Below are 20057 nucleotides of genomic sequence, written 5' to 3' on the forward strand. Positions count from 1 at the left end.
CTCGGATTCTTATTCTGCCAAATAAATGAAGAAATTTTAGAGTCAACTTTATCAAAAAAAGATTTTGGAACGAAAATTGGTAATGCCTGAAACACAAGGCTGACTATTTCTAAGTGAGATATTACAGAAGATGACAAAATGTTGGTTAAAAGGATTGGTATTAGAGAGAATCTTAACGAAGGAAAGGTAGAAGTTTGGGGAAGGATTTCCAGAGCTTGGAGATGTTGTAGCAGTATATGTGACCACTGGTACTGGAGTGCCTTAAATTCAAAGACAACAATGAACCAAAAACCAAGCATCAGAGTATAATGACTGGGATAAGGAGCAGAGAAACCCCAGAGAAAAGATTTGAAAGCAAAGGTGAAAAAATTTAAAACTGAGATGTTACTTAAGCTGCAACTATGTGGTTAAGAGATGTGTGTGTGTGTCTCTCAAAGTAGTAATGTAAGGGATGAGGGATCTAGCCGAGCCCTGTACTTATAAAATTGGATTTAGCTGGTCTTTGAATGGCATGAATTCAAGTCCCCAAACTCTGTTAATTAAGGCACCAGAGTTGATAACGATCCGGTTTGTATTCAGACATCAATGTCATAGCTTAATACAGTATGGAAATGAGTCATTCACCCTATCGGGTTGATGCCAGCTGTAGAAGTAGTCATTTAATCCCATTTACCATCATGTAGTCTGTACCCTTTTATGCATTGGTGATTCAAGTATTGTTTGGAGACTTAGAAGTTGGGAGAGTACTTGCCTCCACACCCACTCGGGCAGTATGATCCTGATTTCTGTGGTGCTCTTAGTGAAAAATAGCTCTTCCCCGTGCACCTTCAAAATCTTACATTTTAACCTAAAGTAATGGTCTGTAGTTTTTGATACATCTGACATCTGGGCACGTAGATAAGTGATTACCTCTTCATCATCTTGTCCATCTATGCTGCCACCTTCAGGGATCCTTGGACTTCTGCACTAAACTTCCTCTGGTCCCTAAAAGTCCTTAAGGCTCTACCATTTTCTTTCTATATTCTATCCTTATTGGTACTCTCAAATTGTATGACCTGCCCCTTGGCAGGATTAAATTCTACTAGTCATTGCTCTGCCCCCTTTAGCAACTGATCGATGTCATCCAGCAGCATACAATTATCCTCTTTGCCATCAAAGTTCAATGTGAATTTGTTATTAAAGTACATGTATGTCACCATATACAATAGTGAGATTAATTTTTTTGTAGGCATACACAGTAAATGCAAGAGACACAATAGAATTCATGAAAGGCATACCCAAGAAAACGGACAAACAAGCCATGTACAAAAGACAACAAATTGCCAATGCAAAAGAAGGAAAATAATAATAAAAAAGCAATAAGTATTGAGTACGTGTGATGAAGAGTCCTTAAATGTGAGTCCATAGGTTTTGGGAACAGTTCAGTGATGGGGAGAGTGATGTTATCCCCTCTGGTTTAAGAGCCTGATGGTTGAAGAATAAATGACTGTTCCTGAACCTGGTGGTGTGGGCCCTGAGGCTCCTGTACCACCTTCCTGATGGCAGCAGTGAGACGAGAGCATGTTCTGGGTGGTGGGGGTCCTTGATGATGGATGCTGCTTTCCTGTAATAATGTTCTGTGTAGGTGTGTTCAATGGTGGGGAGGGCTTTACCCATGATGGACTGGGCCATACCCATTACTATTATTGGATTTTCTATTCAGGAGCATATTATGCTGTGATGCAACTAGTCAATATACTCTCCACCACACATCTGTAGAAGTTTGTCAAATTTTTAAATGTCATGCTGAATTTTCAGAAACTTCTACGGCAGCAGAGATACTGCCGTGCTTTCTTTGAAATGGCATTTACGTGCTGGACCCTGGCCTGATTCTCTAAGATCATAACACTGAGGAATTTAAAGTTGCTGACCCTCTCCACCCCTCATTTCCCTTGATGAGGACTGGCTCATGGACCTCTGATTTCCTCCTCATGAAGTCACAGACATAACTATAAAGTGAATAAAGTTGGGGGCTAAGCATACAGTCTTGTGGTGGACCTGCAGTGATGGAGATTGTTGAGGAGATGTTGTTACCAATCCAGACTGACTGGGGGGGTCTGTAAGTGATGAAATCGAGGATCTAATTGCACGAGGAGGTATTGAGGCCAAGATTTTGAAGCTTTGAGGGACTGATGGTATTGAATGCTGAGCTGTACAACAGCATGGCCAAGTTTGTGTTTTCTGGAAAGTTGGTCATGCTTCACACATTCACCTTCAGCTTAATGTAGAAATAAAAATAAATGTAGAAACAGAAATTCAGGGTCCCAGCACTGATCCCTATGGTACCCTACTGGCTTTGAGCTTTCAATCACAAAAGCAATCTTCACCCTCTGCCTCCACTACAAGTCAGTTTTAGATCTAGTTCATCAACATGAAGTACATTGACCTCTTTGGACCAGTCTCCGAAGTGGGGCATTTTTAATGCCTAAATGCACATAGACTGCATTAACCATACTGACATCGTCAATATGTTTTGTTACTTCAAAAAAATTGCACAAATTGGTCAGAAAGGAAATGTACCCACCAAAACCATGTTGACTATCCTTTCATTAGTGCTTGCTTTTTTTTCCCCCAAACGCCGGTTAACTCTGGATGGTGGATACATCCCAGTCAGTCACAGGAAAATCCTTCCCTGTCACTGCGCATCTCTACAAGAATCACTACACCAGAAAGCAGCACCCATCATCAACAACCCTCACTACCTAGACCATGCTGTCTTCTCGCTATTGCCGTGGGGAGGAGGTATAGGTCCCATATGACCTGGTTCAGGAACAGTTAATACACTTCAACCATCAGTCTCCTGAACCAGCGTGGATAACTTCACTCACCTCAACATGTGAACTGACTCTACAATTTATGAACTCACTTTCAGGGACCCTACAACTTGTGTTCTCAATATTTATTGTTTATTTATTATTATTATTTGTTTTTGTATTTGCGCAGTTTGCCTTTTCAACTTTTGTTGTTTCTCAGTCTTGTTTGTGTGTAGTTTTTCACTGATTCTCTTTCTTTTTTCTACTGTGAACGCCTGCAAGGAAATGAATCTCAGGGCAGTATATGCTGACATGCCTGTAGTTTAAATTTACTTCATACTTCTGAACTTGAACTTTTCCACTTCAGAAGTTTTCCAGTAAGTCTCTGATATTAGATATGACTCTGAGGCCTATAAATGCCATGCTGTAATAAAGGTACCTCGTTCGTGAGTCATTTGGCACCTTATCTGTAGCCAGTGATTTTAAAATAAAACAACCATTTTGGGGGCTCCAGCAGTCTCCTCCTTTGCCTATCATGGCAGCCAGTAATACATCTCATCAGGCTCACGGAGTGGGGTGGAGTTCGTAACCAGTGAATGGAATTTATTGAGTTTCTGAGGAAGTGAAAGAAATCCTGTTCCTTTGGTATTTGCATTGAAGAAGGATTAACCTGTAAAGCGAGTGTGTTTTCTCTCTCCACAGATACTACCAGATCTGCTGGTTATCCCTGGCATTTTCTGTTCTTAATTTTGTATTTCCTGTGCTTTTAAAGCATTTTTAAAAAAATTTACTATTTCAACTTTGGAGGTGCTAGCTAAAGAATTGTAGAGTTGATTCTTTTGTGCATGTATATACAAAGGGTTTAACAGTTGCCTCTAGCATGAGAATGCATGGCTGTTCTGTTCCCAACATCCTGGGTGGAATGCTTCAGCCCTGTCATGGGAGTATGGCTTTTACTTGAAGTTTTGAAGGTCTCTTGGCAGCTGGTAACCTGCTGCATGGTCTAATCCTTTTGGAATCCCTTCCTATTCTCAAGGGTCAAACAGTTGTTGATGTATTAAGAAAAGATCAGAGCTTAAGTTTTATATGGATCCTTTTGCATAATCTCAAGTGTAATACGAGGCACGATTGATAAGTTTGTGGCTTAAGGTAGATGGAGTCAATATTAGAAAACCTAGCACATTTATTTTTCCTACATTTACACACTTAGTCCAGCGGTCGTGGAGCATACGGATCCCTTCTTTGTAGAAGTCGGCGTCTTGGACCTCCAGAATGCAGTTCACAGCAGGGGTGATTGATAAGTTCATGGCTTAGGTAGAAGGAGATGAGTTATAAACTTCAAACTTTTTGCAGTTTCACTCAAAGAGTTGAACTGCACGTGCATGTAATGAGAGCTGTCTAACTCGTCGCCTTCTACCTTAGGCCACAAACTTATCAATCACCCCTGCTGTGGACCACTTCTATAAAGAAGGGATCCGTATGCTCCACGAGCACTGGACTAAGTGTGTACATATAGGAGGGAACTATGTTGAAAAAGAAATGTGCTAGGTTTTCTAAAATTGACTCCTTCTACTTTAGGCCACGAACTTATCAATCACTCCTCGTAATGTTGTCGTAGAGCAGGCAGCCATTGACGTGGAGCAGGCTCCCACAGACCCTGAGGTGATAATAGAAAATGAAAAACTAGATGCTGAAAACATTAACCAAAAACAGAGAATACTGGATTTAGCAATCTGACTGTTCCTCTTTCCGTAATTGCTGAGTGTTTGTTGATTCTTCCATAATATCGGGGCAATCTATTGTTTGTTTTCTCCCTTTTGGAAAGGCCGATTTAATGACATCATCTAGGAGAATTACTCCCTGCTCTTCCTCAGCACAGATCGATGTGGGACTCTCAGCACTAGAGTTCAGCCTAGAACTTTGGATTTGGGTCTTGACAAAGGCCTTGAGCCCCACTAGCTTTTAAAGTGAGGAGGGGTGTGGTCGAAGTGGGATTTCAGCTGGCGCAATAACTACCTCTGTTTTGTCCAACATGAATTCAATTCCTTGCTGAGTCACAAAAGCCGACCCCATTTTAAATTTGCCCTTCCAAAATGCTAAGCATGTGGCCCTCTGGTGATGACTCGTACTGTCTATAGAGCTGCTCGTGTATGACACACTCCGGCTGGTGAGCTGTCGCGGGCTCTGCAAGGTGCTGGCTGGGATGGAGGGGAGAGGTCACCAGTTGTTTCTGCAATCTGTTGAGTTCTTATTATGACACAGGGACCAGGAGCAGACTGCAGCCTCGACTGGTGAGCTCCCTGCCAACCACCACCTTCAAGGCTGTTGCTAGAGTGCTTCCCAGCCTGGGGTCCACAGACATCTTAGTTAATGGTAGGGGTTCATGGCATTAAAAATAAGATCGGGAACCCCTCCCCTGGAGGCTTGCTGGTTGGTTGACGAGCTGTGACCGTCAGAGGGCAGTCTGTGCCTTTGAGAGGCAGTATTTTGCTATTGGTTTATTATTGTTACACATACCAAATACAGTGAAAAGCTTGTCATGAATACTGTTCATGCAGGTCAAATCATTACACAGCTGACTGAAGCAGAGCAAGGTAAAACAATAACCATGCAGAATAAAAATCAAGCTACTGAAAAAATGCAGTGCAGGTACATAATAAAGTGTAAAGTCAGAATAAGGTACATTGTGAAGACGAGAATCCATCTTGTCCTAAAGAGCTCAATTCACGAGCCTGATAACAGTGGGATAGAAGCTGTGTGTTGTTAACATGCAAAACCCAAGACAGAATGGTTGGCATGAACGGTATGGGCTGAAGGGCCTGTTTCTGTGCTGAAGAGGTTTTCAGTGCTCCTCTTCCCACCCTCTCTATCCAGGCACTCCAACCCTCAGCAACGGCATTTGTCTCCTCTACTCCCACCACACCACTCCACAGTGGAACAAAACATCCTCTCGTATCTCGTATCACACTATCGTGGCTGACAAGTGAAGTCAGAGCCAAAGTAAAAGCGAAAGAGAGGGCATACAAAGTAACCAAAGCTAGTGAGAAGATAGGGAATGGGAAGCTTTTTAAAGACTTGCAGAAGGAAACTAAGAAGGTCATTAGGAAGGAAAAGGAAGCCTAATATTTCATTTCTCTGTGACATTGGAATTCCTTTTTGTGCTACGGATGGGATGAGCATTCCTAGTTTCCACCTAGTAATTTGTTACTCTGTGATATTGAAATTCCTTTCTGTGCCATAGATGGGATGTCCTGATGCCACAAAACAATCTGGGGAAACCCCACTTGGAGCATTCTACACAGTTCCATCATCTGGACCAGGAAAATGATAGGATCATAAAGTGCCAACAGATATCCTTCAGACCACTAAGCCCCCAGTTATACTCAGCCTAATTTATTCTCTTCACTTTCCCATAAATCCTTTTTTTTTCCCCCTCCCAGTTTCTACAATTTGCCTACACACCAGGTGACCAATAATAAACTAACCACACTTCCTTTGGATGTGGGAGAAAGCTGGGACACCTGGAGGAATTCAGAGTCACAAGTAGAGCATGTAAACTCCACATAGGCAGCAGGGAGATCAAGATTGAACCCAGGTCCCTGCAGCAGCACCACTGTCCCACTCAGTTTTTTAGATGCTCAACAGGAATTCTGGGCAAAATCCCATCGAAAGCAGTGCTGGAATATCTGGTTAGCATTTGCACCAATTCTGGCACTGTAGGTATTTGCAAATAAAATGACAGGAGATATTTTATGTTTAAGAAAAACTGCAACTCATTAATTGGAGTCCAAACACTGAACACAAAGCGCGCTTAAAAAAATAATTATGTCAACAAGTCAGACATTGACTGAGTTGGAGTTCCCTTAAAGTGAACTCCAACTCAGTGTCGGTGGTTGTGAATTATGTAACTGGTGGAAAAGTACATTACAAATATGTACTATCATATTTGTATCCCTTTCTGGAGCTATTGGACTCTGGCACTGTCCTATCCTTTCCAACTCCTGAGCAGATTGAGGTGCGATTTTACTGGCACTGACAGTTGTGCAACAGGTGGTTCCTCACAGCTATTGAGGCTGTTAACTCCTTTCAAAGCAACTGCGATATCAACAAGGGATTGGTGGGTGGGGCATGAGATTCCCCCTCCCATACGGGTCAGAGCTGGAGTTCCCCTTCACAGGGTTCATCACATGATCAACAGGCAGAATCGTGCCCTCGTGCAGATAGTTGTCGTCAAGACGTCAATTTGAATATAATTGGCACTTCATTCCATTTTGTTTTATTAGGAATGGAACAAGATGTACACAGGCAGAAGAGATTCTGCAGATGCAGGAAATCTTGAGAAGCGCATACAACATGCTCGAGGGACTCGGCAATCCTGATGAAGGGCATTGGCCTAAACCATCAACTTTTCAGGTCCCTCCATAAACACTGCCTGACCTGCTGAGTTCCTTCACCGTTTTGTGTGTGTTGCACTCTGTGCACCACCTTTCCTAAAAAAACAAGAAACACATTGAAATTATGATCTCCAAAACACGTTATCTAGTTATTAGCAATTTGCCGTTTGCGTTGTGTATGAATTGGCTGCCACCACTCCTTGTATTTTAGTAGTTCCAGCTCATTGGTTGTACTAAGCTTATGGCCTAAATCTAAATTAATCTTTCATACTAATCATTCGCTAATTCTTTCCCCAACCTGATACAAAATGAGGGTAAGTGATTTGTGAAGACTTGTTTGCTCATAAGCTCTGTAATTTAAGTACACACCTTCTGTGTTCTTAGTCAAGCAGCTTGGTTTTTTTGTGTCAGGACGTGGTGATCTGCTCCCTGTGGTCAGTGCTGTTTCATATTAACCAGTTAAACTGCTGGACCTCTGTGATCCTTGTTATTTAGGAATGGGCAATAAATACTTATTCGTGGTGCTTGCATCTAGTAAATAAATTTGTTAGAAAATAAACTTTAGTTGGTCAAAAGCAGCGCATAAATGCTGGAGGAACTCAGCAGGTCAAGCAGCATCTATGGAAATGGACAGTCGATGTTTCAAGCCAAGGCCCTTCTTCAGAACTGAAGAACATACTTATTCAGGGCTTAGTTGGTACTTGTTTTGGAACAGAACAGTTGATTTATATAAAAGACGGTGAAACTGCTTTTCTTTTTTCTCTCAGCTCCTGCGTGCTGAACTGTTTTCACCCTTTTCAGCCACCTCTCTGTCTTTGGCGATCTAGTGCTTTGTGAGAGGGAATCTCCTTTCACTATGCTTCCAAACAATTGTCCTGCTTGAAATCCTGCTGTTTTCCTGCCACCTCCTGTATCACCTGACAGTATTGGTCAGTTAATATCTCTTCTAAATTCCCTAATGTAATAAATAACTTCTGATTTTAATTTCGTTAATTGGTGAGTAACACAGAAACATAGCTAGTAGCATGCTGCTGTCTCATAACATCAGTGGCTACAGTTCAATCCTGACCTCTGGTGCTGTCTGTACGGAGTTTGCATGTTCTCCCTGTGACTATATGGTTCCACATCTCAAAGACTTGTAGATTTTTGGCTGCTGTAAACTGTCCTTGCTGTAGAATTGGATCCATTCTGGAAAGATGATATTAAATTCTGTTTTCACAGAGGGCTAGCTTTTGTGCCAGCTAAGCTGTGGAAGGTGACAGGGGGGAGGGTGCAAGAATTGATGGGGATGTAGGGAGAGTAGTTTGCTGAGGATATTAGTTGAGGGAATGGGATTGCTGTGTGAGCTGGAATAGGCCTGAAGGCTCGAAATTGCCTCCTATGTTACAGGGAATACAAAATTATTGATTTTTAATACTCAAAGTTCAAAGTATTTATATAAATGATACAACCTTGAGATTAGTCTTGTTACAGGCAGCCACAAAACAAAGAAACCTCAGAAGAACACATTAAAACAAAATTGTCAAGCTCCCAATGCACAGAGAGGAAAAAAAAAACAAATTGTGCAATCAATAAAAGTAAGCAAATAGCTTCAGAACTGAAGTTTTATGAAAGCCAGGCATCACTGCCACCAGGGTATGCCACAATCCCAGTTCAGCACAAAGCCGAGTAAACATCGTGAGATCACGGACACGAAGCCAGGCATCACTGCCACCAGAGTAGGCCACAGCCTTAGTTCAATTTGGAGCTGAGTAAATGTTGCAGAGCAGTGAGCAGGGCCAGCCCTAGACTTTCCTCTGGTCCTGATGCCCTGACCTTTTCAATCTGGCCCCGGCACTTAAATTGTCCAAATATCAGGCTCCTTGCTCAGATCGCCTGGGCCCTGAACTCTGTCACCATGATTCGTCCCTGAACTCTGCCGCCATGATTCAGCCAGTACCTGACCTTTCTGTTTCGGCTTGATGCTTAAATCCATCAGACGTCGGGACTATCCTCGCTCTCGGGAACGCCACGACTCTGCTTCAACTGTGCCTCCGCTTCCACTTGCCTGGACCATGCCTTCCCTCCACTTCCGCCACCCTCGCTTCAGTTTTCCTGACCGTTTCTCACCTCCGCTTCCACCGCCGCTCACCTTTCCATCATTAGTGTTGATCATTATTAATAGAGTGTTATTAGTAAGGTATTTAGTAGTTTGATTTGTGTTTTTTTTTGACGCCGATTAGTAGCTGCTGGGCATCACCAGCGCCATCTTAAATTGGAAGTATTGTGTTTGTGTTTACACATACGTCTCCATTCACCTACTAAATTCAAGAATATTGTGTTTAAAAGGATGTCTCTTTGGCCTTCAGGAACAAACATTAAACTATGCAGTACAATTAATTCTTCAGCTTTCAATGTTTGTCTAGGTTTTACTAATGGAATTTTTGTAGTGGAGGAGAATGACCTTGTGAATCTTCAATAATTTGTTTTGATTTGCAGGATCAGAACCCCCCCCCCCCCAACCAATTCAAATTTCTCCTGTAATCTCTGCATATCAGTGAGACTTGTTTCCTTTGTTTTTAAATTACAGAGAGAGTTGAAAGATCAGTTTGAAGCTTTGCAGGACAGTGAGATTGGACATAAACAGGCACTGCAGCTTCTGAAGCGCCAGCTCTCAGAGACGAAGGTAAGCCTTGATTAATGCATTTTCATCCTCATTTTTTCTCACCCTTTGGAGGCTCCAGGTTTCTGCTGTGCCAGCACCACAGTTCTAAGCGCAGCCTCTCTCAGAATATGGCTGGCAGCTTGTGGCAGAGTTTAGTCTGAATTCATTCCATCTAAAGGAGAAATATTTATTTATACAGCCATGTGTTATATGCTCAGGACATTGCAAAGCCTTTCCCAAATCCTTTTGATGCCCAGTCATTGCTATCCTGTGACAAATTTGGCAGTAAAATTGTACTCATAAAATCCGGCAAATAACAATTGGACAAGGACCAAGATTCACTCAGCCCCTTGAACATGTGCTGTCATTAAACTGGTTAATGGCTGATCTGCGCTCCAGCTATATTTACTCTCTTTTCCCTATTTCCTTTGATACACTTGCCTAAAAGAGTTGTCTGTGACTCGGTTTCCTCAGAGCCAGATGTTTGTGTGCTGAAGTTCCGCTTTGGAGCTAGATTAAAATCTAGGCTGACGCTCACAGTACGTTGCTGAGTATTGTACTGCCAGAGGTGGCATCACGTTTTGGGTGCCCATTAGATCCTGTCCTTTCAGGACAACATTAAAAAAAAAACTCTCCTGATGCAGTTTTGTCGTGCTCCCTCTCTAGCATTTTGACTGCCATTTAACCCTCAGTTAACTTCTCCAAGAGGAAACGGGTGATCTGATTGTGGGCTGTTGTTGTGCATTCCTTGCATTGCAATGAAGAGTACATTTCGGAAGTACTGCATTGCCCATGTAATACAGGAATGTCCTGAGAATGAGTGCTGGATTGATGCTCGTTTTTAGCAGCTTATTAATTTGACCAGTGGGTCTTGTGCATTGTATTACTGATTGGATGATGAATGTTGGCTAGGATGGCAGTCACACTCTTCACTGCTGTACTTGAATGTTATTTAACTGAAAATAAAACCTTAGCTGATTTCTCATCTGATATTCCATGTGACATCCCTCCTAACAACTTTCCACCACCAAAGATCCTCACCACCCAGGCCATGCTCTTTTCCCACTGCTGCCACCAGGTAGAAAGTACAAGAGCCTCAGGACTCGCACCACCAGGTTCAAGAACATTTACCACCCCTCAACCATCAGGCTCTTGAACAAAAGGGGATAACTACACTCATTCCATTTCTGGTGTTCTCACAACCGATGGTCTCGCTTTAAGGACTCTTTTATCTCTATTTCATGCTCCTATTATCTATTGCTTTTTATTCATATTTATGTTGCACAGCTGGCTGTTCATTGATCCTGTTTACATTTGCTGTACTATAGATTTGGTAAGTATGCCCACAGGAAAAAGAACCTCAGGGTTGTATGTCATGATATGTATGTACTCAGATATCAATTTTACTTTGAACTTTGGAGCAACAACCAAGATTGTGCTCAAGTCCTTGAGCAGGGGTTGAAGCTCTGTTGTTTCATGTGGATTTTTCCCCCTGATTTGATTGTTCTGGAATGAAGCTTAAGATGAATTGAACTTTATCCACTTTCTCCTGTAATAATTTCAGGCATTAGTTACAGTCTCTTGTTCTGCTTCTGCATTCGGGTTCCATTGAATTTAAAGGATTGAACTGAGATTTTGAAAGCAGCATACAATGCTTGGGCATTGACTTGTTGCACAAACTCATCCTAAGGTGTCTAACATACTGTAAAGGGCAAATGAACAGTCTCTCCTGCTCAACAGGACCTGTCTAGGAAGTGGCCCGAAGAGGGAAGGACCCAAGTAGTTTTGATGTTCTCCTACAATCATCTTCAGAACTGATTACTAAAATGGACATGTTCACCAATATTTTGTAGGGAAGCTCTGCTTCGACAGACTTCAATGTCTCTGGTGATTATAGAGCAGATCCAGTTGCTCTTGAAGCCTGCTCCTAGTTCCAGGCAGGCTAGCCTGGAATTCCACGACTGCCCTTGGTGTCAAGGGGTGAAGGAGAAATTTAATCAGGATCTTTACACCCTACTGTGACAGTGTGAGCGTGTGTGCATGTGAGCTGTAGCCAACACACCCTTTCTTAGGTGCAGCCTTGAGTTTGGCTCAAGTCCTAGATGCCCCTCTGCACTTTGGAGGCAAAACCATTGAGAGGCAGATCCTCCTTGAACGAGTGAATAAAACTGCTGGGAAACTATGTAAGTATTGAGAAGGATCTTAGGTCAATCAGCCAAAGCTATCACCACTAAGGTACTTTGTGCATGCTGAAATTTTGCATTAGCTGCAGTTTTCTGAACCTCCCACTGCTCTAAGTACCAGCTCCCATCTGCTGCCTTGGCGAGATGTCATTTCTTTCTTGTGCAAGGTTCAGATGAAAGATGATCAGTATGAGACATTAACTCTGTTTCACTCTCTGCAGATTCTGACTGGCCTGAGTATTTCCAGCATTCCTTTTTTTTTATTATAGATTTCCAATGTCTACCTTTTTAAATTATGGCCATCTTTCTGGCTGGATGTAAACTAACATTGGCAAGCCAGTCTTTGGGGAAAGGAGCTCAGAACTAACGTTAGTCCTTCAATGACCTTACTAGCCAATATCATGGAATATTGGGTCCTGTTCCACCTGCAGAAATCTGGAAGCTGGGAATGCTCGGCCAGCAGGGCAGTATCTATGGAGGGAGAAACAGAGTTCGATGTGTCAGGACAGCAAGCTGTTGCTTCAAATGAAATATCAATCTGAAGTGAAAACTATTCCTGTATCTTGCATCAAAACTACTCGTGGCTGGAAAAACTCTGCAGGGTCACGTAGCGCCCGTGAGACTGAAGTGGTCAATATTTTGGGTCTAAGACCCTTCCTTGGAACTGGGAATGAGGGAGCTGCAAATGAAATTTCAGTAGGAGAGAAGGTGGGGAAGCAATGTATGGTACAAAGGTAGTGAGTGATAGAAGTCCAAATGGCTTCCTGGAGACAGTTATCAGCATCACTGATTTGATTCTCATACCCTGATTGCTGCCTCTCCTGCTGACTATTTCCAACAGGTTTTGTTTGTTCAGTTCAAATTCCCTCCGCATGCTCAAGGCATCTGTAGGTCCCCTGTTGGGACTGGCAAATACAGCATGGATCAGGAAGAAAATATGGGATCTTCCTAGTCTGCGTGGCAATGGGGACAACTTCTGCCTTCATCCCAGCCTGTAAGAGCCTCTGGAACATTGTGGCAAAAATCCCCTGATGGGTAACAGATGTTGTGCATGAAAAGCTTTAACGTCACCCAACAGCTGCTCTTTGTGGAGGTGGTCAGAAAGTGAGCATGTATAAGCAGACTGGTTAAAGTACAGCTGTGTGTTAGTGGAGGTGCCCCCAGGATGGGGGGAGGGAGAGTGTTATCTTGCAGAAATGGGTCTGGGAGGATAAAATATTGAAATACTCAAAACAAAACTCCATCTGTCTGCTTTCAGTTTCGAGGCAATCATTGCACTCCCAGGGTGCAGGCTGATCGTTGGGAGTGTTTTAAAGAGGCTTTGTGTTTTTATTTTAATAAAAGCTTCTATTCTTAACTCTCATTGACTGTTTTCCCTGGCTTTGACACCAGGCTGGTTACAGGAGAAGAACTCATTGAACTTGCAGCACTGTTTGCCAGCCAAGAGGAGCAGCAGACTGCGCGAACCTCTATTTTCCCAGAACTCATTCTGATGCCCCGCTCCTGTTCCCAGCACCATCTCCTCTGATGCCCTCCTTTCTTGTAACACTCCCTTCACCCCCCCCACCTCTTCTGATCCCTACCCCTACTGCCAAGCCTACCTGTCATTTGATAGAAACCCTTTTCAGTGTAGTGGATGCCTCGAGTAAGCTGCCAGGGGCATTTAAAAGGCTCAGAGATAAGCAGATGGACATACAGAGAATGGAGAAATGTGGACTTTATGTAGGCAGAAGGGATTAGTTCAGTTGGGTAATAATTAGTGTGGCACAACATTTTCCTGTGCTGTTCTCTTCTACGTCTTAAGAAAATGTGTTATGTGGACTTAACTCTACTGTATTATAGGAACTTTAGGCTCTGAGGGCCTCGGCCAGTAGTTCGCCTTGGTGTGAATTGAGGTCAGAAAGGCCATAACAAAGCAGTCTTCCACATGAAGTTCTATGAGGATTGGATATTGTAGAGCATGGAAAAGGCTATTTGGCTCACCCTGTCCGAGGTGACCAGGGCATACATTTGTCTTAATCGCATTCCCCAGCACTTGGTCCTTGACCCTCTCAAGTGCTCATCTGGACACCTTGGTTGATGCTAGACCACTTGGTTAATAATTCTCAGAATCGGGTTTAATATCACCGGCCTTCTTGCCATATCCTTTGATGCCCAGACCGATCAGGAAACAATCAACTATCGCCTTAAGTAGACCCACGGACTCGGCGTCCACCACAGTCTGTGGCAGAGCATTCCACAGATTCGCTACTCTCTGACTTAAAAACATTCCTCCTTACCTCTGTTCTAAAAGGTCGGCTCTCAGTTTTGAGCCTGTGCCCTCTAGTTCTGGATACCCCTACCATAGGGAACACCCTCTCCACATCCACCTTATCTAGTCCTTTCAGCATTCAGTAGGTTTCAATGAGATTCTCCCCCCCACCCACATTCTAAATTCTAGTGAGTACAGGCCCAAAGCTGCCAAACGCACCTCATATGGTAACCCCCTTCATTCCCAGAACTATCCTCGTGAAACTCCTCAGCACTCTTTCCAATGACAACACATCTTTTCTGAGAGATGGGGTCCAAAACTATTTATAATACTCCAAGTGCGGTCTGACTAGTGTCTTATTAATGCTCAGCATTATCTCCTTGCTTTTATATTCTATTCCCCTTGAAATAAATATCAACATTGCATTTGGTTTCTTTACCACAGATTCAACCTGTAAATTGGCCTTCTGGGAGTCTTGCACAAGGACTCCCAAGTCCCTCTGCACCTCTGATGCTTGAACCTTCTCCCCATTTAGATAATAATCTGCACTATGGTTCCTTTTACCAAAATGCATTATCATACATTTCCCAACACCGTATTCCATCTGCCACTTTTTTGCCCATTCTTCCCATTTGTCTTAAGTCCTGCTGTAGTTGCATTGCTTCCTCAGTACTACCTACCCCTCCACCTATCTTTGTATCATCCACAAACTTTGCCACAAAGCCATCAATTCCACTATCTAAATCATTGACAAACAACGTGAAAAGTAGCAATCGCAATACTGACCCCTGTGGAATGCCACTAAGTCACTGGTAGCCAAGCAGGAAGGGCCCCTTTTATTCCCACTCACTGCCTCCTGCCTGTCAGCGTTCCGCTATCCATACCAGTATCTTTCCTGTAATGCCATACGATTTTAGCTTGTTAAGCAGCCTCATATCCGGCACCTTATCAAAAGCCTTCTGAAATCCAAGTGAATGACATTCACTGCCTCTCCTGTGTCTACCCAGCTTGTTACTTCTTCAAAGAACTCTAACATATTTGTCAGGCAAGATTTCCCTTTACAGAAACTATGCTGACTTTGACTGATTTTATCATTAGTCTCCATGTACCTCAAAACTCCATCCTTCATAATAGACTCCAACATTTTCCTAACCACTGAGGTTAGGCTAACTGGCATATAACTTCCTTCCTTTTGCCTTCCTCCCTTTTTAAAGAGCGGAGTGACATTTGCAGACTTCCAGTCATGACCAATACATCCATTATCTCTTCAGCAACCTCTCTCGGGCCTCTGCGATGTAATCAGTTTGACCCAGGTGACCTACCCACCTTAAGACCTTGAGTATGCCTAGCACTTTTTACTTTGTAATAGCAACGGCGCTCACTCCTGCTCTCTGACACTAACAAACCTCGGGCACACTGCTAGCGTCTTCCACTGTGAAGACAGATGCAAAGTACCCATTAAGTTCATCTGCCATTTCTTTGTCCCCCATTACTACCTCACCAGCATCATTTTCTAGTGGTCCAATATCAGCTCTCACCTCCCTTTTACTCCTTATATAACTGAAAAATCTTTTGGTATCCTACTTTATATTATTGGTTCGTTTGCCCTCGCATTTCCCCTTTTCCCTTCATCTAGCTTTTAAAATTACCTTTTGTTGAATTTTAAAAGCTTCCCAATCATCCAACTTCCCACTCGCTTTTGCTACCTTATATGCCCTTTCCTTGGCTTTTATGCAGTCCTTAACCTTCCTTTGTCAGCCACGGTTGCCTACCCCTGCCATTTGAGAAGAACTACTTATGTGGGACATATCTATCCAGTGCCATGTGGATTATTCCCAGAAACTTCAGCCATCTCTGCTCTGCCATCATCCCTGCCAGTATCCTTCTCCAATTCACCTGGGCAAGCTCCTCTCTCATGCCTCTGTAATTCCCTTTATTCCATTGTGGTACGGATACATGTGAGTTCTGCTTTTCCCTCTCAAATTGCAGTATGAATTCAACCATATTATGATCACTGCCTCGTAAGGATACCTTTACATTAAGCTCCCTAATTAGATCTGGGCTATTACACAACACCCAATCCAAGATGGCCTTTCCCCGAGAAGGCTCAAACACAAGCTCTTCTTAAAAGTCATCTCGTAAGCATTCGACAAATTCCCTCTCTTGCGATGGGACACCAACCTGATTTTCCCAATCTCCTTGCATATTGAAGTCCCCCATTACAGTTGTGTCATTACCCTTATTATATGCTCTTTCCAGCTCCCTTTCCAATTTCTCTTGCAATTTTCTACAGATGTACTATGGAGAGCATTTTAACTGGCTGCATCATAGTCTGGTATTGGGAGGGAGGCACTGCACAAGGTCGGAATTTTCCTTGAGAGAATGTCCATTCAGAAATCGGATGGCAGAGGGAAGAAGCTGTTCTTGAATCGTTGAGTGTGTGCCTTCAGGCTTCTGTACCTCCTTCCTAATGGTAGCAATGAGAAGGGGGCATGACTTGGGTGATGAGGGTCTTTAATGATGAATGCCACCTTTTTGAGGCGTCGCTCCTTGAAGATCCTGGATACTATGGAGGCTAGTGCCTGTGATGAAGCTGACTGAGTTTACAACTCTCTGCAGCTTTATCTAATCCTGTGCAGTGCCCCACTCCCAATACCAGACGGTGATGCAGCCAGTTAAAATGCTCTCCATGGTATATCTGTAGAAAATTGTGAGAGAGAATTTTCTTTCAGACAATATGTTCCAGGTGATTGATGTTGTGTTTTGTAACTAATTGAAAGAAATACCCAGGAAGCAGGATGCTTGCCTACTTGGCTGTTCTTTCCCTTCAGTGAGGCGCTTGCGTATGACTTGGTGGCGTAATGACATATGCCATTCACGTAATTCTTACATATAACCCACAATGATTTATGTAAACAAAGAATGCTTAATCAAACAATATATTTACAACATTACTCAAATATTGCTGAAATATTAAATACACTACGTCTATCACTATCTGGGTGAAGAAAGCCCTCTTCAGATCCCTTCTCAATATCTTTCCCATTTTTACTCTAAGCTTTGTTCTCTAGTCTTATCTATCCGTGGAAGGAGGAGAGGTTTCCTGTAGCTATACTATGCCCATCATAATTTTATGTCCTCAATTATGTCCTTTTTTTAACCTTGTCTGCCCCAGGGAGAACGGACCTAGCTTTTCCCATCTCTTCTCGTAACTGCCTAGGGAGGGGCAATTCAATGTCCTGGTCACAGTCGATGTCAAGGAACAAGGAGTTCTCTTCAGCAGGCTTGGCTCATTAAATGGTGTGAGGATCTGAGTGACCTCTTTCAGATAAAATGCTTTCAGTCTCCTCTGGTCAATACTTCATGGAAAAAGCAGATCTAGTCAAGGACTGAAATGATCACATGGACGAAATGCTGACACAACCAGGTGTCTGGTATGTTCAACTCAACATCTTAGAGACAAACGAAACTGCAGATGCTGGAATCTGAGCAATATTTTTTTTAGAAAAAGCTGTGGGAACTCCACAGTTGAGGCAGTGTTTAGGGAGGGAAATAGACAGCCAATGTTTTGGGTCGAGATATCTGCTGTCCAGACATAGACATTGATAACCGCCTCACCCAAAATGTTTACTAGTTAGACTGGGTATATTTCGATAACAAGAGCTGGTTGATATACCTCCACTGTTTTCACAGGAGAACTGGAATACTGGCAGTGGGTTAATTTTCTGGAATTGAATTGTTTTGTATAACGGTTTCCTTTTTTTTTGGGGGGAGGGGGAGAAGAATTCATGAGATGTAATTGTCTCTGGTAATGATAGCATTTATTGTTCATTATGAATTGTCCCTGAACTCGAGAAGTAAAGAGCAAACCATTTTGATGAGTCTAGTATTACACACAGGCCCGACCTGGAGGGGATAATTGATGGTCTTTTTTTTTTGAGGGATGTTAATGAAGCAGATAATTTTTTTTTAACAACAATCCATTAGTTTCATGACCACCATTATTGACGCTTGTTTTTTATTCCAGATTGATTTAATTCCTTGATTTTTCCCAGTTACCATGGAGGGATTTGAACTTGCTCTCTGAATCAGTAATCCAAGCTGTTAAATACTAGTCCAGTCTTTAAGCCAGTGAACATCACAGTTTCATTCTGCAGTTTATTACCTACCTGACACATATTTTCTTCCCCTTTACCTCAGTTTAGTGCCCAGCTTTGTGACTAGATGTTAGCGGGTACCTGCGGGTACCAATCATTTCATTCAGCCTAAGTCTGCAACCGTTGCTGTCTGTGGAGGTTCAGTGCATCGTGATCAGAGGTAGGATCCTGGGTGATCTTTCTGTGATCCCAGGGCAAATATAGAACTCATTAAACAATCAAGTGAAATGGGGGCCTCAAAACATCGTTAGGAAGTAAAATCTGGTTCTCCAGGTATTTGCATCTTATTTTACCTTATGATACAGAAAGATATCCTTCTGTCCATTGGTTCTATGCTGGCTCTTAGCAGAGCAATCCCGTCAGACCCAATCCCCCCTCTGTATTCATTGTAGTCTTGTAACCGAGTCTCTTTCAAACATACTTAACAGCTTTTTTTTGTCCATTTACTTAGAGTAAAGAGGAAATTGCAATGGCCATCTAATCTACTGCCCTGCTTTGGGACTGTGGGAGAAAGTCAGAGCACACAAAGGAAACCCAGATGGTCAAAGAGTGAATGTCAATATTCTATATAGATACACCTTGAGGCTAGGATCAAATTAGCCTGAAGTCCCACGCCACCAGAGGTGGCACGATAGTGTGGTGGTTAGCACAACACTTTACGGCACCAGTAACTCAGGTTCAATTCCCGCTGCTGCCTGTAAGGAGTTTGCTTTCCTGCGACTATGTGGGTTTCCTCCAAGTGCTCTGGTTTCCTCCCACAATCCAAAGGTCTACCGGTTGGTAGGTAGGTCATTGCCAATTGTCTCGTGACTAAACTGGGGTTAAATCGGGGGTTGTTGGATAGCATGGTTCAAAGGGGCAGAACGGCCTATTCCACACTGTATCTCAATCAGTCAATCAATCAATAAATAAATAAAACCCAAATGGTCACGGAGTGAATGTGAATACTCTGTTTAGGATGCCTTGAGACCAAAATCAAATTAGTTTGAAATCCCGCACCATCAGGTTCAGGAAGAGCAACTTCCCTTCAACCATTGTTCTTTATTGTAAAAGAAATTATATGTAATGTTTTCCTTGTGAATGTTGCATATCCTTTTCTATGTGCCTGGGATGCTGCTGCGAGTTTTTCACTGCTGTTGTATACAGAGGTATTTGTGCATGTGACAATAAATCAGACTTTGACTCACACTTAAAGCTGATTTATACTTCTGCATAGGCTCTACGCCGTAACTGCACTGCCACCCTGATACAGCTACCAGTGCCATGGGCAGGGTGAGGCTAGAGGTGTCAGACTAATCCTTAAATACAGGCCTATGTGAATATGTGTTAATTGTGCATCAGTTTTAAAGAGCCCGTTAACTTATGCTGCATTTAATTCCACAAGCTAACTCACTGGAAACTGAACTATCAGACTCTTGCATACATCAAATGAAATTTGAGCTGTTTTCAAAGTCACTGCAGTCTACCTTTTGCCGGGACAGACCCCGGAGCAGAAAATTGGATTGCTCACTCAGTTTAATATCTTCAGGATTTGTTATTCCAGCTCAGTGTGTGTGTGTGTGTGCCTGCAATATCTTCACCATGGGTGGCCCCCGAATATCTGTTGCTTTGCTTGGCTGTCCTGCCATACAGTGAG

General features: G+C 42.8%; 1 protein-coding gene across 1 annotated transcript in view; it reads left to right on the plus strand.

Annotated features, from left to right (window-relative positions):
- trim62.1 (tripartite motif containing 62, tandem duplicate 1) overlaps nucleotides 1–20057 on the plus strand; it is a 106469-nt gene that overhangs the window by 70750 nt on the left and 15662 nt on the right. Inside the window, exon 2 of the mRNA XM_063033011.1 lies at nucleotides 9756–9851. Within this exon, the coding sequence (XP_062889081.1) occupies nucleotides 9756–9851 (96 nt within the window). The remainder of the gene's footprint in view (nucleotides 1–9755; nucleotides 9852–20057) is intronic.

This window comes from Mobula hypostoma, chromosome 25 (genome assembly GCF_963921235.1).
Source record: "Mobula hypostoma chromosome 25, sMobHyp1.1, whole genome shotgun sequence".
NCBI classification, from domain to species: Eukaryota; Metazoa; Chordata; class Chondrichthyes; order Myliobatiformes; family Myliobatidae; genus Mobula; species Mobula hypostoma.